The 23,242-nt window shown below is 41.5% G+C and overlaps 1 protein-coding gene across 11 annotated transcripts in view; it reads right to left on the bottom strand.

Moving 5' to 3' along the window:
- The window catches only part of EFHC2 (EF-hand domain containing 2), a 62,966-nt gene that overhangs the window by 39,474 nt on the left and 250 nt on the right, over positions 1 to 23,242 (bottom strand). For 4 of the 11 annotated variants that reach the window (XR_011135801.1, XM_068915992.1, XM_068916045.1 and 1 more), the window contains exons 2-3: positions 13,715 to 13,903; positions 7,060 to 7,210 (exon numbers count right to left, since the gene is read on the bottom strand). Coding sequence is in view for 10 of the 11 variants with exons in the window: in XM_068915992.1 (XP_068772093.1) it covers positions 7,060 to 7,210; positions 13,715 to 13,903 (340 nt within the window). In the remaining variant the exon portion in view is untranslated. Of the gene's footprint in view, positions 1 to 5,512; positions 5,583 to 7,059; positions 7,211 to 13,714; positions 13,904 to 14,848; positions 14,942 to 22,820; positions 22,936 to 23,242 lie in introns of those variants that run through there. The other 7 variants (XM_068916028.1, XM_068916070.1, XM_068916000.1 and 4 more) reach the window with 6 other exon arrangements.

The following is a 23,242-nucleotide window of genomic DNA, read 5'->3' as shown; positions in this document are numbered from 1 at the left end:
AGTACTCTTTCCAACAAGAGCAGCAAAAGATACTGTTCTAATTAAGAGAAGAGATATCTTTTCCACCTTCACTGAAAAGCAACAGTACTCTTCAACGCTTCTAAGTATCATTTATTTTTCTGAAAAGAAAACAAAAAGTTGTGTAAAAAAGTGGCAGAAACTCTAGGGCAATGACAGTCCGAATCATAAATTTCTTAGAGGGTTGTGGGAGGAGCTGATAAGAACTGTCTGTATGCTCTACAGGGTGAGAAGAACCATACATAACCAAGGTTAAAGAAAAAACCTGCCCTACCAAGGTAAAAAAAGCCTAACCTATCAAGGATGGAGGCCAGGGTGAGCAACTGAGCTTCCTGAAAGAGTAAACTGAAAGTAGAGGCATCTGAGATGAGTAGAGCTGATTGCATTCCAGTAGAAAATGGTAAAATATTGATCCATTCCAAAATACAAAGCCAATAACTCATAACCCAAACATAAAAAAAAAAAAAAACCTAAGAAACCAAAATGAACACTATCCAAAAGAAAAAGAGAAGAAATAAAAACAAGTGGAGATCTTATCTTTAACTGAGTTTAAAGTTAGTACACACTTAAGTTTTCCTCGTTATAGCAACGTTTTTGTTTATATTCACCACATTAAAAGAGGAGGAATCTGCTATTGGTGTACCAGCTGAAAACTGACACGTATGTTGCTGAATTGGCTATGCTTTAAAAGTATTCATTACTACAAGTACTTTAGAAACAACCTATAAGCTACAGTCTCATAGTACATACAAACGTGTAACACATACATTAAAGGAAAAGTTATGCAGCTGTGTGTATGATAAACTATGATTTATTCTAAGTTAGAATTCACGAAGAATAGCAGGCTGGCAAAGCTGGTACTAAATACTTGCTTTTAATATTATGAAAGGACAAATAAGACAACATGAAAGTTGCCACAACAATACATCAATATAGTTCTGTGAAAACAACCTGGTAAGAATAAAAAGATGGTCCAGTTTTCAATCTAAGCCCCTTTGCTGAGCTTACCAACTCAAGACACCTCTGTAACAATGGCTTCATAACGAGGGTACCAGGGCTAAGGCCAGACAGAAACCACCAACCTATACCATTATAATAATTCCTTGCCACCAGAGGTTCCTAACAACTTTTAAATTACAGTAGTTATAAAAGGTACAACTTTAAAACAACTACAGTAAACATACTAGAATTCCAAAATTCAAAATAGTTCCAATATCAACCTACTACTATAATAACAGTTTATGAGATAGAATTATCTAAAAGGTCTATCTCATTATATCTCATTACGGAACTGGGTCTCTTTCCAGTGCCCTTCAGCTGTGCATCTGGTAATGGTTCCCACTGAATCCCTCTTGATGATTCTCCAGCACTGCTATTTTGTTGAGGGAGAGGGACGGGACAAAGAGAAGCAGAGGAGGAGGGAGAAAGAAAGATACTCCCGCATGTTTTTGTTTGGTGTCTGAATGGCCATATTTCTGAGTTAGTCCATGGAAATTCTTTATTGTTCGCTTTACTCTCCTAGGGACTAATCTATATAAGATGCATTCCTTTACTACATTGTTTCACTCCTGTGATGAAAACATTTCCTTAATTTTTCAAGGAAATAATCCAACAAAGCATATTTACTTTACGTTTCTCCTTAAAACCAGGCCTGTTCAGCTCCCTGATGTTTCACAGATACCACATCTAATATTTTGGTCACTGCCTGTAAAAATAAACTCCAGCTTCTATCTACTTAAACATACTTATACACATGTTTAGGATGCATCCTCACAAAAATATTAGGTAGAAAACATGGTAATTAGCACATTTTAATACGATGCAAGACGATATAGTACTACCACAAACAAAAATACATCTTTTCAAAATGTGTTAACTAGTTTTAGCTAACCATTGGGTCACTCTTGCAAAAATGAACAGATAAGGTGCTGTATCAGAACAGTCCTCCACATAAATAGAAATCTTGTTGAATCATCGTGTTAGTTAAGATATAATAGTTGACAACAGTTTTCTAATATGAGCTACTTCCTGAGGGTATTCACCCTGGAACTGGTGAATATGCCTTCAGCTAGTTTTTGATACCATTTCTCAAAGTACAATACACATCCCCACTTCGTTCTGAGGGGATAAAAATTTCTTTCCTAATGGAAAACGTCTTGTACAGATAATATCAAGCCCAGCACTCCTTTGCTTTTATTAGGTATGTGCCTGACCTACACAGGTAGAAGATACATTTTATATTGTTGAATTTGAAATGTAATAAAACTTAATCTGCTGAGGTTAGGTTTCAGCTTTTTGTTAATTGCCCTTCCTTCTGGAAAATAATTACATTTCTACTTCCAGAAATTTGCCAGAAGCCGTCATATGGAGTCCTGTCAAGGTACAACAATCAGGTTGCTCAGGATGGATGGCCATTCTAATGCTTCTTTTTTTCAAATTAAGAGGGTGTCAGTTTATTCAGCAGGGTATCCTGCAGCATCACCAATAATTATTTTAAATATTTGCATCTTATCAGGCTAAAGACCTCCTTTACTGTGCCCTTGTAAGGGGATTTGGGGTACTGCTGCCTTCTGACAGTGGTGCTGGCATCAGTAAGTTCCCACACCACCCTTTGCAGGATATCTGTTCTTCTCTCAGAGCTGCTAATTTTGGGGCAAGTCCAGTGGCAGCTTAAGGAGTCTTTTATCGTAGTGAAGGACTCTTCACTATGAGGCAGTTCATGAAGCCTGGCAGCAAATGATTTGGTGTCGCCGTTATATTGCTCCGGAAGAAATAAAGTGATATCAGGAATTTCCTCAGCACAACTTACCTACTCCCTCTGCACAACTCAGGAGCACATTACAGGGAATGGGTAACACATGGACAGAAAGGAGGAGAAGCAACCATTACTATTCCTGCAATGCAAAGAGTTCGCCCCTAAAAACGAGGAGACTTTTTACATTCACTTGTTCACCCATGCGAGTATGTAGCAAGGTCATGATTTGGCCTTCATTAAATATGGCAAAATCCCAGTTATCTCAAGGTCTCAGGGTAGGTCTTAAACTCTTAGATAATCAGTTATATTGGAGGAGCTGACTGCAACTTCACTTTCCTGATTGTACTTTTCTCTTCAGCCAGCCGGCCTTGGGAACCCAGCCAGCAGGCAGCTCCAGTCTCTTTTTCAGCTGGCTGACCTTGGGGAAACCAGCCAGCTGCTCCACTGTGCTCTGGACTGCACTGAAAGATACAGTTAACCCCATGGGACATAAATGACCTTTTGATAAGAGAGTATCAGGCAGCCACAGTCCTGTTAACTGGGAATTAGAATTACAGAACACTTGCACCACCATATCTAGCCAGGCGCTCTCTGGGAAGAGTTTCTTTTTATATGGGGAGAGTAATTAGCATTCTGGCTCTGGAAGAACATAGGTGGAGTTTGTTATGTGGTTGACTTTACTGTCCTTCTCTTCACTCCGTACTCTCTTATCTTTAATTAGTTCTTGTGTACTTTGATTGTACTGGTATTTTTAGCTTTGATTCAGGTTTCTCAGTAGTTCAGGTTGGCCTCTGCATTCCTTTGTGTTTTGCACTGAATTTCTGTTTAGATAGATTTCTTCTAATACTTATAATATTTTCCAAAGTTCAAGCTATAGCAATGCAGTTTCCAAAATTAAACAAATTTAAACTTCAGTTTTTTAGTAGCAACCTTATCTGTCCAAATTCATGTCCAAGTACAGCAGCCAATTCCATAAAGCATTTGTTTTTCAAGTCACTGGAACACATTTCCCACAGATCATTTATTTTGTCACTCTGAGATTTTGATTACTGGTAAAAGTACATTTTCTAGTCTTTTTTTTTTTGAAGCCAATTTGTTTTAGTTTCGTAAACTCATAACTGAAGTTACAAAGGCTTCCTTGCCAGCTGTTCTTCACCAAGTCTTCCCGCACTCTGAACGCCTCTGCAAGACCTTTTCTGCAAAGCCACAAGTACCACCCACAGTGGAGACTACAGCAGGAAACTGCTACACTTCCCTGATCTCACCATGCCCACGGACACCCATTCAGACCATCAAGCTCTCATCTATGGGGAACGGCACAAGCACTGGTAATCCAGTGACCCCAAGGGATAAGCCAGTCAAGCTCAGATCACGGCCTCTGAGCTACCCTACCACTGCTATACCTGCTCTTCAGGACAACTCCTGAGTCAGAACACCCATTTCAGCTGTTTCTCACATCTTTTCCATCTGGGTAGCAGGAACATCCAAATAAGGGTCCCCACCACCTTTTACCATCAACAGATCCGTTTTGAAACTTGACCAGTTAGCTCTTTCTCTGTCACTGCTTTTTGCTGCTGCTCCTGTACGCAACCCCTTTCCTGTCACTGCCAACTCTCCTATCGTCCATGCAGACTGGGCCTGCCTTGCTCCTGACATTCTCACACTTTTTTCATCATTCACAACCCCATATCTGTGCTTTTCTGTTCAGTGCTCTTATTTCACCAACCCAAGGTCTCCTACAACTGAACTCTCCTCTGCAAAAGCCTTGTATTTTATTTACCCGAAATACTCCATTTCAGCAGAGCTGCAGAAGATAGCATTATGGCTAAGATCCTGAACTTTTAAATAAAAGGCCTGAGTTCAATTCCTCTTTCTATTACAAGCTTTCTTGTATGATCACGGGCAAAACTTCCCTTCCTTTGTGTCTCAGCTTCCCAGCTTTACCATGCAGACAGTTACACTTATGCTGTTTTCAGACTTACCATATTCCCAGTCAGGATAGGGAATTTGAATAACGTGTGAGATAATAATTGTACTATTATATAACATTACATAATTACAATATAAAAGACAACAGGATAATTTTTACTCTAAAATGGAATAGAACTGGCAGCTGATGCATCTGGATTTCTTTTTAAGAAATAGTGCTTTTAAATATTTGTTGCTTGAATATACATACTACCTTTAGGATAACAACTTCATGGCTGCTCTTTTTACGCTTTCAGTTATGCAGAGTAAAGACACTGCCCAAGTGCACCTGACTAAAGAATTCTCTGATAGGTGTCTCTACCACCTTTTTTCCCCTCTAAATCATGTTCATCTCCAGGATAAAAAGAATATTTATATGGATACTTAAGATAAAGTATATGCCATAGACTTTCTCATTAACTGTGGAGCCTTAATATATCTCAAATGGTTTCTGAGCCTTTCAATCTACAGTATCTCTTCTTTCACAAAAACAATCAATATATAGAACTTCTTTACCAGCCCCAGTACCAGCAACAAATGAATTAAGTGCATTTTTGAGATCCTGGAACATTCCTTTTTAATCCATCAGTTTAATGCTTTATGGATACTCATTGATCCCACATAAGTACTTGGACAAAGCTCTACAGGCCTTCAAAATATCCTTGCATGGGACACTGGAAGAATTCTTGTTTTTCTACAAGCATATCCAGTTAATTTTACATGATTCCAACAGCCATTAACCCAAGAAAATAAGGGGAAATTGGAGCTTACCTGTCACCATGGGAACATTACCAGACTGCTAGGAACATCAGGCCTGAAGATGCAGTCTGCACAACCCATACTGCAATGACAGTGAAAATGACTAGTTCCTATAGACAGATTCAAAGGGATCAGCTTTGAATGTGCTTTATCCTGTTATAATGAAACCAGCTTCCACCTTTCCTCTCAAGGACGTCACCTCTATCTCTGGTGTTAACCATACTTCCTTTCTGTTGAAGGTCATTTGTTCTAAGCTGCTTAAGCCAGAAACAGCTGTCTTCACTCCTGTGACACACAGGTCAAGGAACACTCACATCTGATGATGTTTCCAACCTCACACAGATGAGGGCAGGGGCAGGGAGGATAACTGCCGCGTAAGTTCCCAGGTGAAGAGCTCCAACATGTGTCTCTGCAGGCCTTGAAATAACATTTGCCCATGTGGGAGGAAGCGGTTCCCCTGAATTCAAAATCAGCTCTGCTACAGAATAGTCAGCAAGACTTCTGGCAAGGAGAACTTTCAGCCCAGGGAGAGCAAGGCATTAAGTAACAATTCAAGAAGAAAAGATTCCTGGAAAACGTATTGCATGTATAACAGTAATAATACAGGCAACGCCTTCAGATGCTATCCCTACTCTATAAAGAAACTGGTAGTTAAGTAGTGTTTGTTTGTTTGTTTGTTTTTCTTTTCTTTTTTGGGGAGTGGGGGAATTACTGTGCTAAAATACACTAGAATATACACAAAATCTCTGGAGACTAGGTGGTGCAGTCATCCCAAGATACTCATCCCAAGACATCATGCTTATCTGGACTATATCCCTTGAAATGTTTTTTTGTTTGTTTGTTTTTTAATTCTGACCCATAAACACTAAGAAGCAGCAGCTGTACTCCGCTTCTGCAGCAAGAGGTTGATTGCCACATCACGTTTTGCTAATGTAAACCAAGTCCATTAATATCCCAGTAAATCCCTAAACCCTCCTCTAAACGTCCTCAGGCTGACCCAAGTGCAGCAGCGTGACCCTGAGGCAAGTAACCTCTTAGCTGAGGGGTGTCAAGGAAAACTTACTGAGCCGAGGATACTCTAATCATAAAGGAATCAACAGCCAGAGACACCAAAGGTGCTCTCCTTTATTAAAGGCAGAGAAACCTGCAGAAGGTAATGAACAACCGCAGAGTTTTAGCTAGAGAATTTACAATCAGTGCCAAGAGGGGAGGAACCAGGCTTCAGAATGGAGATCCAGAACACATAATTGTTTCTGCAAAAGTGACAAAACACTGACAAAAGACCCACTATCATACGATTTCGAACAGCTATACTCCAGAAAAAGAAGGGGGAAGCAGGGGCAGGATTCTGCCGTACAAAACTTGGATCTTCAGAAACTAAGACAATAAAAAAGTTCACATTATCATCCAGAACAAGAAAAATCATTCACAGTATTTCACTTACAGTCCATTTTCACTGTAAGAAGTCATATTAGATATCCTTTAGAATGGATTGAGACTGTACTGAGAAAAGGTATAAAGGGCAAAAAATAAAACACAGCGCTATCAAAAATAGATACCTTGAGTTATTCCACTATTTTTCACTTCGGGTTCAACCACTTGAATTGTATCATCTTCAAGGTAGAAGTATATTTTACAATGTCTTATTCTATAGAGCTCTTGATTTTTGTCAGGCACTTCCTCCTCAAAATAGGCATCAAAAGACAATACCTATTAAGAACGATAAATAAATATAAAGAAGCAAAATCTTCAGTCAACGCTTTTGCAGAACACATCAATAAAATAAACTTGTATAGATTATAAGCTAACTAAATGTATGGATTTCATGAGGTAGATTTATTTCTCAGAAATGTAAGAATGGAAATCCACATTAAATCACATAAATTTTAAATTCTTTGGTTGGCATTTTTATTACCACAACATCTAAGCAGAGCTGCAACACTAAAGTAAAGAAATAAATCAAATATAAAACTATCAGCAGGCTGCTTGGAGAATCTGAACAAAGCACTTTTGATAGCACAATGAGCTACCTAGGTCCTGAAGCAAATTTTAGACTTCTATTCACTGAACTGCTGGAAAATACAGTGTATTCTGACAATACTGGGGAGGAGAGTTCTTTTCAAGCAGATTCTGCAAGCTGTCTAATGAATGGTACTGAAGACTATCAGAGAGAAATGACATTCTTTCAGGAGTCATTTAGAGATGTGCAAGACGGTCATTTCAAAACTTATCTGGTTCTGCTATTCAGCAAGGGCAGGGGGTGGGGGCTTCAGAGAATATGCCAACTTGCCTTCACGGTATTATGCAATAGCAATAATCCCAGGAAAAGAAAAGTCTTCATAGGTGAGATGTTCAGTGGTTTACTAAAGTGACCTTTATTTCTGGACATCCCAGCTCAAGCTTTGCAAAGCATTATGTGAGTTTTGCACTTCTTGGTATCATTTATGGTCTTTATTCACTGAGACCAAGTTAAAGGGAGTGTGCAAAAAATATCTATTTAGTAATGCATTATCAACCAGGATGCCTGTGTTAGCAAATACATGTGAGAAGGCGTTAGTAAAAACAAGGTTTTCCTTCTCAGTACATTTGGCTCAAATCAGTACTAATTCATGCTTCATTTTTATAATAGTTACCTTTAATAAATTCAAAAACCTCTAATCTTGATTCATTATACAAAATGAAGCACTGGAAAAAAAGAAAACTTAGCTATTCCCTATGTTTCAATGAGCATCTGGTATCCACTTGAAAATGTCTGAAAACTCCTAGTGAGTTATTTGAGTTCCCAAGATGACACGGAACAGACCTGTTAATAGTCTGCATTTCTTTAGCTCATATCTCTGAGAATATCAAAGTACTTCCACAAATACTAATGAAAGAGATCTTAAAACATCCCAACAGACACATACAATCTCTTTTTCTACATTTAGGAGATAGAGCTAGTGGTTTGCTCAAGAGTACACAAAAACAGATGCCCTGTGTCCCAGTCAGACTCCTCAACAGGCTATGCTCCCCTCTCTCAGGTAGGATAAAGACAAGATGAGGAAACTTTTATTTTCAGGAACTATTTCAAAGCCTAAGGTCCAACCAATTTTCAGCCTGGATCAAACACAATATGAGAAACACGCTTCTGGCATCAACTAACCTGCCACCATTAGAGAAATAAAATTCAACTTACAACCAAAAGAAATAACTATTGACTATTAAATCTGATTGCATTAGATCTATACACAGATATAGATATAGATCTATACACATATAGATACATACATAAAAGAATCTAGAAATTATCTGTTATGGCTTGTTTAAGTAGTAAACATGAAAGTTTCTGACCAATTTACAGATCAAATAGTTGAAAATAAACAAAAATTTGTTCTGGCCATGTTTTTTTTTTTTTTTCAACTGTGGATTTCAGTGTTTTATGTACCAAACATGAAAATTCTGGATAAAACATCTGACAGACCGAAAGCACACAACAAAGGCAACACAAACAACTCTAACGCCCTTTAACATTGCTTCTTCCTTCCAACCTCATTTGTCTAAACATAGGAATCTAGTGCCATTTTGGGTGACCAAGCAACCCTGCCTGGCCTTCAGCTGCTCATCTAGAAGGACCATGAGCCCTGAATTAATCTTTTTAGTTACTCCAGGGCATTTAACAGGTACTAAATTTATTTGGTGGAGCCACTATATCCCACTCTAAACATCATAGGTTTCAGCTGACAAGGAGCTGAATTTTATTCCCTGTTGCTGATTAGCCATGCAACCACAAGCAATTTCCTTAGCTGCTCTGTCTTCTTTTCCCTATTCTGCCGGTCTCACTAGGGAACAGTCATTTGACAACTGTATTGTTCAAGTGCTCTATTTGGTTATTAATTGTTTTTAATTCTATCAATAATCTTTAATCAGAATAGTTGCCTCATGAGACACCAGCTAGGGGAAGGGTCTCTTTGCACAGATCTCCAAGCAAGATCAGGTCCTAAACATACTGTAATTATTCACTGCACTGAGCATTCACCCATGTCATCGCTCATTTCATTGGGTAAGTTTGTGCAAGCTTTTTTGTTCTTAAACTGTATATCCTTCCTTAGGAACATGCTAATGTAGGACTGGAATATGTGCAGTCAACTTACAAAACAAATGATTCAGGAAGGGTGAAGAGGGAAAGGGAAAGAACAGAAAGATGACTTACTTACCACTTTAAAGCAAAGTTAATTTTGGAAATAGTCAACATTCAACACTTCCTAACTCATGTCTCATCTGTATTACATTGCTGTGCACAAAGTGCCCTCTTCTTTAAAAAATTAAACATAAACATAAACTATGTAGAAAAGCCACAGAAGCAACAAATATTGAATAAACTCTGTGGCATGTGATAAAGTTGGCACATTGCTTACCTGGTAAATGTAGCAAGTCAAATTATAGACATCTTTTCAAGCCCAGGAGGACTTAAGTGTGCACTTAATTATAAAAGAGATTAAATTTCCACCTGCTTCTTATTAGGAATAACAAATTACAAAAAAACTGTTTCTTAACCTTCTTAATGATATCATGCCTGTCTGTCCTCCAACCATAATGGTACAGATGAAAGTTAGAAACCAAAGAAAAATGGGTAACAAAGTAAATTTATTGAAAAGACTAAACACCTATTCAAGCCATTTCTCATGTAGCCTATTTTACTGAGTCACAAACTGCAGCACTGCAGGACATACCTGCATACTAGGCACTTAACTGAGGAGGCTAAATTAGCTGGGTAGTACCCTGTGACAGTCTACAATTACTACAAAGACACAGGCCCTCCCAAGGCCAATCCAGAAACCATAAACTCCTGTTCTGTATTTCTCTGTAGAGGAATGCACCGAGTAGAGAAGTTGCTAAGAGAGGCCAGCTGGCCCATCTCACTAGCCTAGTTAACCGCCTGATGTTCAGTGGCAGGAATCCCCACCGTCTCTTACCTAACTCCTTTATTTCATAAACTAGAGTCCAAATCCTGTAAACCAATGATGCCTCCTCACAGGAAAAAAAAGTGCGGATGAAGCACGCATAGGATTGGCTGAGGTCTTAACACTGTGGCACATTAGACCCATTCATACTTGGGTCACCCCATACTTTCACTTAGTGAAAACTTTGAGAGAAATATTAAGGACTTCAGAGGCAAGGCTAATCAAAGTCATGTGCATCTGTTCAAGCCTTACATTTGCTTGTAGTAATTGTGGTCTGCCAAAGAGACAAATGCATATTTGTACTGCAATCACCTGTGTGGCTTTTACTTTAAAGCAAAAATTATGAGATTAGCCATCGTTCCCAATATTTAAATACTGTAATCATTTTGTCATGCAACATTTCTATGATCTGTAGAGTGATTTCTTTTTTTGGATCATTTTCCTTCTCTGATGGTAGACTTTTTGCTTTAGAAATAAAACATCACTAAGAAGAATTTAATGTAAATTTAAACACTGAAGTAATGACAGGGTGCTACAAATTCAAATCACTATAGACTACAGTTATTTGATTACTCTCTAACTTTAAAGGTGTTGCTATATCTTTTCAAAATAAAAATACAATAATTTTAAATTCCTGTGTCTACAAAGGACACAATCTACCTGTATCCTTACACATGAATGGATCACACAAAAGTCAACAGGACTTCTGAGGACTTCTGAGTAAGAAGTCAAGCAAAGGGGGCAGGAGACCTGCATGGATGAGCAAGGGACTCCTGGCAAAACTCCAACAGAAGAAGGAAGTACACAGAATGTGGAAAAGGGGACAGGCCACTCAGGAGGACTATAGGGACGCTGTCAGAGTGTGCAGGGATGCGACAAGGAAGGCTAAGGCCCACTTGTAATTAAATCTGGCAAGGGATGTCAAGGACAACAAGAAGGCCTTCTTCCAAGACATCAATAGCAAAAGGAAGACTAGGGAAAACGTGGGCCCGCTGCTGAATGGGGCGGGTGCCCTGGTAACAAAGGATATAGAGAAGGCAGAGTTATTGAATGCCTTCTTTGCTTCAGCCTTTACTGCTAAGGCCAGTCCTGAGGAATTCCAGACCCTGGGGACAAGAGAGGAAGGCTGGAGAAAGGAAGACTCTCCCTTGGTCGAGGAGGATCAGGTTAGAGATCTGTTGTCCAAACTTGACATCCATAAATCCATGGGCCCCGATGGGATGCACCCACGAGTGCTGAGGGAGCTGGCGGATGTTATCGCTAGACCACTCTCCATCATCTTTTAAAGGTCCTGGAGAGCAGGAGAGGTGCCTGAGGACTGGAAGAAAGCCAATGTCACCCCAGTCTTCAAAAAGGGCAAGGAGGAGGAGCCAGGAAACTACAGGCCTGTCAGCCTCACCTCCATCCCTGGAAAGGTGATGGAACAGCTCCTCCTGGAGGTCCTCACTAAGCATCTGGAGGACAAGAAGGTGATCAGGAGGAGTCAGCACGGCTTCACCAAAGGGAAATCATGCTTGACCAATCTGATAGCCTTCTATGATGGAATGCCTGGCTGGGGAGATGAGGGGAGAGCAGTGGATGTTGTCTCCCTGGACTTCAGCAAGGCTTTTGACACTGTCTCCCATCACATCCTCACAGGTAAGCTCAGGAAGTGTGGGTTGGATGAGTGGACAGTGAGGTGGATTGAGAACTGGCTGGATGGCCGAGCTCAGAGGGTTGTGGTCAGTGGTGGGTGCAGAGTCAAGATGGAGGCCTGTGGCTAGTGGTGTCCCCCAGGGGTCAGTCCTGGGTCCAGTCTTGTTCATCAATGACCTGGAGGAAGGGACAGAGGGCACCCTCAGCAAGTTTGCTGATCATACGAAACTGGGGGGAGTGGCTGACAGAGCAGAAGACTCTGCTGCCATTCAGAGGGACCTGGACAGGCTGGAGAGGTGGGCGGAGAGGAACCTCCTGAAGTTCAACCAAGGCAAGTGCAAGGTCCTGCACCTAGGCAGGAATAATCCCATGCACCAGGACAGGCTGGGGGTTGACCTGCTGGAAAGCAGCTCTGCAGAGAAGGACCTGGGAGTCCTGGTGGACAACAAGTTAAACATGAGCCAGCAGTGTGCCCTTGTGGACAAGAAGGTCAATGGGATCCTGGGGTGCATTAGGCAGAGTGTTGCCAGCAGGTCGAGGGAGGGGATCCTGCCCCTCTACTCAGCCCTGGGGAGGCCTCACCTGGAGTACTGTGTCCACTTCTGGGCTCCCCAGGACAAGAGAGACATGGCACTCCTGGAGAGAGTCCAGCGGAGGGCTACCAAGATGATGAGGGGAGTGGAGCATCTCTCCTATGAGGAAAGACTGTGAGAGCTGGGCCTGTTCAGTCTGGAGAAGAGAAGACTGAGAGGCGATCTCATCAACGTGTATAAGTATCTGAAGGGGGAGTGTCAAGAGGATGAGGCCAGCCTCTTCTCCGTGGTGCCCAGCGACAGGACAAGAGGCAACGGGCAGAAACTGAACCACAGGAAGTTCCACCTAAACCTGAGAAAAAACTTCTTCACTGTGAGGGTGACAGAGCATTGGAACAGGTTGCCCAGAGAGGTAGTGGAGTCTCCTTCGCTGGAGATACTCAAAACCCGCCTGGATGTGATCCTGGGCAATATGCTCTAGGTGACCCTGCTTGAGCAGGGAAGTTGGACTAGATGATCTCCAGAGGTCCCTTCCAACCTCAACCATTCCGTGATTCTGTGACTTTCTGCAAGAAAATATGTCTGCAAGAAGATAAGTAAATTCTGAGCCTATGGCACTCCACTGTGGTTAATGTTCCCTGTATGCCCATGCAGATTCTCTCCTGGACTGGGGCCTACTTTACATCCCTGTAAATACATGTTTGATTGATTGTTTATTAAAAACAAAGGAGGGAGGGGGCACAAAGGAGTCCATTAATTCTTCCTAGGCTGCCAGTCAATTCCTTTGCTGTCATCTTTTTCACTAAAAAGCAGTACATCAACCACCCCCTTTTTATCATATCCTCTTGGAGATGTACACCAGCGCAGAAATATCTTTAAATGTTGTTGTATGGCATGATATATGTTTATATTAATTGCCTAACACACCAATATTACAGAAAAATAAAAATTGCCACTCCTCTTGTTTATCTAGGAACTATTTTTGCATGCACAAAATAATCTTCTCATGTATTTGACTAACTGAAGTTCATCCTTATACCTTCTTCATCATATTGTATCTAATCATAGAAAACATCTTTTGGTAACAGATACAGATTTCTACATACCTGTTTGTCAAATGCTACCCAAGTAGGAGCATCACTTCCTATCTCCCTAGGAAATACACTGTATTTAGGTTTTGGCTTCTGTCCAGGTAACGGTTCGCCTCCTATTCCAGGTTTATCTTCTCCAACCAGCATAGCCACTTTATTGCAGTAACCCCAGAGCTGAGACTTGTGGAACTTCTCTTTCCCTAACTGTCAAAAGTTTAGAAGAAAGAAAAAAACAACTGGGTCATTTTTTTTTTGTTTGTTGTTGTTGTTTTTTAATCCATAAGAGTTAACTGGCAAGGGGGATTAATCATGGAAAAGCTTCTCTAGAACTATTTTTAATATAGGCTCTAAAAACCTGTAACAACTTGAATGCTGCAGCTCAAGTGACATCTCTCAGTGGTTAATTTGCAGGCCCATCTTACTGACGAAAATGGAAAAACATTTCAGCAGTTTGCCCAGGCTGAGAAGCAGGATGATACTGGCCTTTTTCCCCCACCTCGTTCCCTGAAATTGAGGCATGTGGTAGAAAGAAGTGAGTCACCCAGGAGAATTGTTCCTAAAGGTAGAGAGCAACAGCCTTTTCTGTAGTGCTCCTGAAGACAAATGGAAATGCTTCAAAAGTACCAAGAGAACGGCCCTCCCTCATTACTTATGTCAAAGATCTTACTTACATTTGCATCCCAGAGTGCTAAATACATAGCTCTATACTAGTGAATACACTTGAATTTTGGGAGGCTGGACCTGAATCAGAAGATAGAATATGCATTCCATCTGGGCTTATTTGAAAAGGAGGTCTCTGCAGTGATTTCTTTATATTATTATTAGTTTTCAGGCAATTAAGGATGGAGTGCTTAAAAAAGATGCACAACCAGCTGCAAAGAAACCCATCCTGCCTACTCACATTTCTTGGCTAGGGCTAGAGCCAGTCTTGAAACAATGCAGAAAAGCCTCTGGCCTCACTTGAATCTGAGTCCTACCTGCAGGAATGTCCCTTCTAATAAGCTGCCTGCTTTGCTGGCCTGCTCCCTTCTTCTGAAGCAGCCAGCGTGAGCTGTGCTCAGGCAGCAGTCCCCTAACAGCCCAACACACCATTCATTCTCACATAAGAGGAAAGGGAAACAGGAAAAGCCAACTGAAAGCTCCACTAACCCTTCCTTCTAGAAGCAGCGATAGTGTCTCCTTAGCTCCTCTCGCTCTGCTATTCCTCCCTTCCTCAGTCTCTCAATCCCCAAAACGCTTTGTCTGCAAAGGCAGAGAAGAGGCACTGGGTAGTTGCACCCTGGTGCACCTTGTAATGGGAGAGGAAGACTACAGCAGTCATGCCCTCCCTGAGCATGGGACGGGTGAACAAAAAGAAGAGATGAGGCTGGAGCAAGGGAAAGCTGCTGTTACGGGTAAGCACAGAGGCGGCCCTGGGTAGATGTAAAGGCTGGACAGCAAGACTTCGTGGAGGTGGAATAGCAGCACCCAAGCAGACGTGTTGGTAAAGTAACAAAGTGCTAAATGTAGCAGGACAGGTGATTTTAGAAGACTGAGCAATACTAATTATCACACACATATAATTAAAACAATGCCCCCAAAAAAGTGTAGACAAGTCTAAGTTATGATCATGAATCAAAAACGGGCCAACAGAAAAAACAGAGAGCAGGAACAAACAATCAGTTTTCATTATGGCAACATTCAAGTACCCCAAAGATAACATGATACACTCAGCACTGTTTAGTACAACAACGTTCTGGAAGAGAGTGCAAGCAGTGAAGTAGCAAAATCTGAAAGTAACTTAGTAGTTATTTCATCCTGCCAATACGAAAAAGTATGAGGAATTTCAAAGGCAGCTAACTAGCCTCATGGCTCATAACATTCAATGCTCATATATACAAACTAATGCACACTGAAGGTTAAAGCCTGAACTGTTCACCTACCTTGCAGTGGTCTAAATTCAGTGACTCAGGAAAGGGGGGGAGCTGCCATTGGTAATGAGCAGCTCAAACATGACTTTAATCTGTGCTGAAAATGCTGGTTTGGCTATGGAAAGGAAAAGAGAGCGGTATGCAAAATAATAAATGATTTGTTATTTTTACGATTGATTATTTATAATAGCATAATAATCAGCGGCCATACCTTGCTTAGGATAACAAAAGCAGGACTAGCCAACCTATCCTTCACAATAGATATTGCAAAATTAGAGAAGGTTCACATACTGCAAGTGGGAATGACTGAGAGTATGGAAGCACTTCCCCAGAGAAGGTATTTAAAAGGCAAGCAGTGTTTTGAAAAGAGGTGAGTAAAAGGGCACAAGGCAAATATCAAGTGTAAAGAATAATACAAAGCGGAAAAGAAGTACTCCTGAACCATATAATTTTTATACCTTAAGAACAAGGGTTGCTGAATAAAATTGAAAATCGATAAAAGGAAATACTTGTTCGTGTGATGAGTAGTTAGCCTGTGGGCTCCCCTGCCACACAGCATTGCTCAAGCCAAGAATCTAACAAGATTAAAAGAGCTGCGTATTTGCAGGAATAATGCCCAAAATAAAATATTTAGTATCAGCGCACCTTTTGACCTGTGATATAAACTCTCATGCTTCAGTGCACATTCGAAGCACTGACATTTAGCATTAGGAGGAGATCTTCACGCGATCATCCCACTCTCCCCTGACAGACTCAGTACAGGCCCTCTCCAGGTACAGGACACTGGAAGTTATGGGCACTGTTTGGGGTTTGGCACCTTCTTTGTAAAAGATTTGCAATCGGGAACGTTTTCTCTCTCTCTTTTGGGCACTGCTGAGCTGCCCTTTCTTGTTCTACTTTTCTTTTTATTAATTTTGCTCCTCAGTAGGCTGCTAAAGAGAGCTGGGGAGAAGTAAGAATGGGAAAGAGCATTCCGCATTTGTCCATTCAGATGTGGAATAAATATAGTCAAGCTGAGTTTTAAAAGGAAAATTTTTAGGCAGAAACATCTAATTTATACTGAAGGATCTATAGAACAGATCCACTTTTTGGCACAGCAAATATTTAATTATTTTCCCCCTGTTGCCAAAGCTTGAGTCAGGAAGAAAGGCATAGTTAACAAAGCACAGCGAGCAAGGGTGACAGTTTTCCTGGCCAAAGGAAAGCTTTACATGTCCTCAAAGCTTTTCCTAGAAGCATTTTCTGTTGATCTGTTTCTGGGTTTAGGTTAGTTATTATATAATTCAGGTTTGCTCCTGCTGCAAATTTTCCAGAATTTAATGGCCAAATCTCAACATAGTTCACAATTTGATTTGAAAAATATATGGCCCGACAGCTGCGATTCTACTAAGAATCCTTCATGGCATTCTTGTAACTTTTTAGGGTTCTATGGAAAGACCATTTTAGATTGTTAATCACAATTACTTATCAGCGCCTTCTCTATGAAAATTACTAAATCTATATGCAAAATAATCTTTTCTAAAAATCTGAACAGGATATTTCCTTAAAAACCAAAAGAAAGTTTAAGAAAAAGAGTAACTATAACTGAAGATCACAAAAGAGAAAAATGACATTTGGGAAGCTTTAGTTAACGAACTCAGACCACATCCAGACTAAAATAGCGACAGAACATCATGTTACATCCACAGCAATATTAAATGAGCTCTAAAGGAAATCTGTGACAGTACAGCAAAAGAGCTTTTATTATGTCTGCTGTGCTAATGTAGCTAAACTAAGCAGGCTGTAGACCTGCTGAACAAAGCTGGCCGTTTTCTGTGTGGTGAGCCTGAAATAAATATTGAGGATACATTCAATAGTGACTAATGCAAAGGTCACGATTCTCTGGCTGCAGCTATTGGCTTTGCAAACTCAGCTACTGCAGTCCTTGGGGGAACACTCTGTCTCGTGCTCTCTGCATCTTTAATGCTTTGATACAGAGTCACAGCAAACCCATCAGGGAGCTGCACATTTCAGCTCAGCCAAACACAGCTGGACATTTCTGACCACATATGCTGGAGTGAAGAGGAAGCCCTGTGACACACACCGTCGCAGGAGCCATGTGTTGCTAATGAAGTCCCACAGGGAGTTACGGCAGAAGCCACTGGTAGCAGTCAGGTACGTCTTCCCATATCTATTTTTAATTCCCACCTTGAGAACAGCAGCTGCACTGTGGAGGTCCTGCTCAAATCCTCTATCAGGATGAAATGCGACATTTCTGAACTACTTCAGTCTGCTAATACAGTGTCTTGGTTGCTTCAGCTAAACACTGAAAATAAATGCAAATACTGCACACTGTGCCAGTGAAATTCATCTGACCTCCCCTTCCCTGTGGAAGGCACCGATCACCCATCAGCACACAAACAGATGAGTCAAGTAGCAGAAGTTCCCATGACACTTGTAAGTCGAATCTTTCACAAAGTTAGCACTTAGGTTCTTAGCGAAAAGTCTTAATTAAGCTACTGATTTTCAAATCATGTATCATCCCCAGCTTCCTGCAGAGATTCCAGTATGTTTAGAGGTAAATGGTATTTTACAAAGATGATTACCTTAAGACATTGCTCCCAATGAGTGTGGTGCCCCTGTAATACATCTCAGAAGAATGTGAATTAACATTAGTGATATACACAGCCTGCAGAAGAGTTATTAGCTTGTTCTTCCTGCCGGGGCTAGTACTGCCTGAGACAAGGTAACAGAAAGATACAAGTGAAATAGTCCAAAATGCAGCGCTGATGGAAAGCTAGGGGAAAGTTTTGAGTTGGGGGCTGTGAAGGGACAGAGGTCAGGAAGAGCGTGGCTGAGGAGCAGGAGATAGTGGAAAGGGTTCAGGAAAGAATGCAAGGACGAGGAGGAGAGGAAGGCACAGTAGGCAGCTTACTTATGAAGAGGTTGAAAAGCACTCTGTCAAGAAAAATAATGTCCCCTTTTGGCACCAATAATTACTGAGTAGCAGAAAATACTCACGCCAAGAAACACAGAGACAGCCCACAGTAGCACAGTTGAGGGCAATTCCAAGCTGCTGCAATAAACCAACAGGGAAGATGGGGAATTTGCACTGTGCCACTAGTTTGCAATGGAAACCGATATTCTCAAGTATGTATTTTCCCCTTGAGATCTGTAAACTCACTGTCTGATTTTCTGAGAAATACCACACAGAATTGTTGGAAAGAATTCTCCCTCCCATAGGGGTTTCAAACCTCAGACACAAGAACACACTGGTGGGCTAGAACCTAGTAAATCTGACCCATATGAATACACAGTCATCTCCATTAGCTGCTGATATAAGGCAAGAACATTAACCTCATATTAGAGGGGACAGCTGCCTTTTAAAACAGGAGGTAGCACTGTAGCACTAACAAAGGAAGTAACAACGCTATTGTATTGCAACCAGGGCCATATCTAACCCAGTACAGACTCCAAACGCACAAACGCGCTTTTTTGTGGCAATATAGCAAATCTATTACATGCTACATTTCCCCCAGAGAGAGGATTAAACATGGTTATTGCAATACATAATTTTCTGTCCTGGCAAACAGTGGTGTGCATATAACTTGTATGGACAAAGATAAAAATCTTGCTATTGCACAATTTCAATATCAGCTCTGCTATAGTACTTAGGTCTCCCTTTGGCTCTTAAATGTTGACTTCAGTAGCAGAAACAAAAGAAGAGCAATGCAGGATTGTTCTTCCTCCCTTTTCAAGGGTCCACTATAGGTTACCACATTTTCATACGTGTAACCCACAAGCTATCATTTGTTTATGAACATAAACAACTGAATAAACTCTTCAGTTCAACAGTGTAAATCATGTGTGAGTACCACATCGTGCCACTGCCAGGCAGCCATTTCTCCAAAGCTGTCAGGGCACAGAACTAGCCTAAAAGAGGCGCATCAGATCACTCCCAAGACAGTCTTTGGGCTCCACAGCCTTGGCCAAGGGAAAAAACCTCACTTCTGCCTACTAACCAGCCCTCCGAAGAGAGAGCCCGAGCAAGCAAGCAGGAGATAGGCTAATACATGCTCACTACTATGCCAGGTTGCTGTAGTTAGATTTTCTGATACCCCACATGTGAATGTGAACATAAGCTGCAGTAGACTCATCAGCAATGCATGTTATCTTTGGACTCGTGTTCAAGGAATGGGAATTTTAAAGGAGGTGAAGGCAGGTTATTTGATGGATGGACTTGTGCATTTCCAAACTATGGTAATTTTGACTTAAGAGAGATTTGAAAGAAAGGGGGCGGTTCCTTTTACTCTCTTTGTAGGCAGTAAATATTTTATGCTTCAGATGCCTTCTGGTGGCAATCATTCTTCTCCCTCCCCAATCAAACCAAACATCAAACATGGAAATGCTTCTGCTATGCCTGTCACTTTCATCCCTGCTCTTCATTTAGTGCAAAGGAAACATTATGTTAAGTTACTGTAGGAACCACTCCAGCTATTTTAAAAGCGTCTATCACCTTGGTATATTACCCTCGGTTCTAATTAATTGTGATGCCGAAGCAGTTAGATTTTGTCACAATTAAATAGAACTGCAGTAGTGATATTGCTCTCGGGGAAGCCACTGAACTGGAAAGAGGCATCAGTCAGTAACAGTCAAAAAATAACTAAAAGACAGCGCTTTCTGCCTTACACAGTGCCAGCACCAGGGGCAGCTGTGAGCTGCCCGGCCTTGCAGTCCATTGTTTTCAGCTGATGCAGAAAGAAGCAGTCAGCTGTAATGAAGCTTTTCTGCTCATAGGCTAAAGACAGAGAAAACACTCTTGGTAGAGCTATCTAGAAATAATAATCATAATAACGGAGCAGAAATACAGGGGCCTGTGACTCTTAGGCAAAAAGACCTAAGAGCTGTGAAAGGATTTCTCAGTCCCCATTTGCAAAAGCCAATCCCTATTGCCATCAAATTAGACTCCTTGTTCCTAACTACCTTAAAGCTCAGTTTCCAGAAAAGTCACAGTCTCCTTACTAAGCACCTCCAGGTTAGACAAAATGGATATATCCACCTCTCCCCCTGCCTTCCTTCTTCATAGGCCCTCCTTCTTTGTAGGCCTATGTAAGAGGCAGGTGGAAGCATTAGAGGAAGACAAACAAAGATTTTGGCAGTAGTAGGCGCCGTGATAAGAGCTAGAGTGGAATTAATACTCATAATTATAAAGCGAGAACTGACAGGAACAGCAGTCACCTGTCCCCTGCCCTTCCTTCTTAAAGGAATACTTTGCCACTACTACTCCTGTGTTATATATGAGGCACTGATGGCAATGCCCAGATTACTAACAGATGTAAATACTTTTTTCCTATTCAGTGTATCTGTAGTAGACAAAAATTTTTTTCTTTAAATGTGTACTTCTTGGACCCTCATTAGTGGAACAATATAAAAAAAAAATCCAACAGCCAACAACTGAAGAAAGCAATAGAAATGCTTTTCAAGAGAGGGCAATGGTCAGTATTAACTCTACTGTAGCAAGGACTGCACAAAAAGAGCAATTTGGAGCCCTAAGAACAGTATAAGCATGGTTTTACAGTACCTTTAGCTCTCATAACATACATGTTTTGAGACTTATGTAATTCAGCATGGAGTGTCCTTCACTATACATAAGTAATTTTTCTCAAGCATATGAAGCCAAGCACTAAGCCATACCTCCAGAAATAGAGACATAATGGAGACAAAACCAACTCATTGCTGCTGTGGAGCTCCAGCAACAACTCCATCACACTCCATAAACTCCCTATCAATTAAGGTCAAATGAAGTCTGCAGAACAATAAAGTCCTGGGTAACACAGCTGAGCTATTCTTCTTCCATCCAGCACCTCACAATGGTACACATCTATTTCAATGTTACTCATGTGCCCACTTGGCCACTACCTGAAGCATCATATACACAACCAATTTGTTACAGTACAGAATTGAATTCAGCGAGAGAGATAGAGGAAGTGACTTAACAAAGGTTGCCAAGTGAGAAATGTATATGCTTTTAGAGCATCCCCTCGTCTTCTCCAGTAAAAAAAAAAAAAATAAAAGAATCGAGAACAGAACAGAACAGCAACTAGATTCAGTACCTCAGGTAAGAGAAGAACATTATAAAATGGGTAGGAAAATAGGGGCACAGGAGTGAAATTTTCTTATACACATTTTCTAACCACATGTGGACATAGCAACAAAAAGACAAGAGGAGGGCTGCAACTACCAGCAGCCTTTTCTTCTAAATCAACAGCACCCAACCTGCTATTTGTAGGGAATAAGTTGCTTGAAAGATCCTCACTGCTTGTAAGCTGGGCTTCTGCTGCAAGAGGACCTGTGTCTGGGTGCATCCATGCAATGCTGACACACCAAATCTGGCTGAGGAGTCCACATGTGTCTACACAGTTGCACGTTCCCTGTATGAGTACTGTGCAGCAGTGACCTGGGCAGCTACGGTTGCCCCCAGCTGGCAGAGAGGACTGCCAGAGGTTTTACACCGGACTGCACTTAACGTGGATGGATTCATTGCTCATAAAGTGGGCTCCCAGCTACGCTAACAGCACGGGGACATCTCGTATTAAAGGGGTACTGACACGCTCATGGTATCATTGGCATTAACACATGCATCTTGACAAATCATTTTGGAAACTCTATCTGCCTCTGCATCTCACCTCAATTACCTTATTGCCCCCTATAATCTTACTCTTTGAGCAGAACAGACTCAGAAGCCAGCAGCACCTCAGCAGCCAAGCTGCAGAAACTAGGGCTCCGATGCTCACATCATGATCAAAGTGTGAGAACAAGAGATTCCCTCCTGGATACTTTCATTTTAAGATTATTAAGAAAGCCTACTATGTTTCATCTGTCTCCCATAGGCATCAACCACAGTGCCATGCCCAAATTCTTCCTTACCTTCTGCACTATTTAATGATGCAGATGCTATTCAGCAAATTTTTTGCTATTTTTGCTGAACAAGCCTGAAGTAGTGATAGCAACCTTTTTTTTTTGGCGCTATTGCAGCTCACGATAAAAATACAATCTTCTCATATATTCACTGCTATGAGTACTTAATAGCACTGGCAGTTCTGAAAACCACATCATCACTTCTATTTTTTTTCCGCTTTGCAGAAACTTTTCAGTTTATTTACAGCATACTTGTCTCTCCCCACTTCACTTTGTTAGAGATGCGGCAGGAGTTCCAGACATCCAACGCTTACCTATTTGCAACGTATTCCCACTTTTAAATTAAGGAAGAGGGTTCTGATATTTTATATGTATAACAATATCCTGCTTTTCATCTCCTGGATGTGTGAAAGGCTTAAAAAAAAAAGCCTGATTTAAAAAAAAAAAAAAACTTTTAAAAACCACGGCTTTTTAAACTTGTGTGTTCCCCCAGGCCGTGCGTGTCATCATCGCAGGGCACCGCCGGACGCCAGGAGCACCGGGGAACCGCGGCGTGACCGCCGGGGCGGGCCGGGACAGGCCGGGGCGGGCCGGAAACCGCCCGCTCCCCGCCGAGGGGTAAAGCCCGGCGCCTCCCGGCCACAGCGGTCCCCACGGGCAGCGCTCGCTCGCCCGCCCGGCCCGGCCCGGCCCGGCCCGGCGCCCTCCCCGCGGCGGCGGGAAGGGGGATCGGGGG

The sequence above is a fragment of the Struthio camelus genome, chromosome 1 (assembly GCF_040807025.1).
Source record: "Struthio camelus isolate bStrCam1 chromosome 1, bStrCam1.hap1, whole genome shotgun sequence".
NCBI classification, from domain to species: domain Eukaryota; kingdom Metazoa; phylum Chordata; class Aves; order Struthioniformes; family Struthionidae; genus Struthio; species Struthio camelus.
The sequence above is the reverse complement of the archived record's forward strand: the minus strand, read 5'-3'. Positions and strand labels throughout refer to the sequence as shown.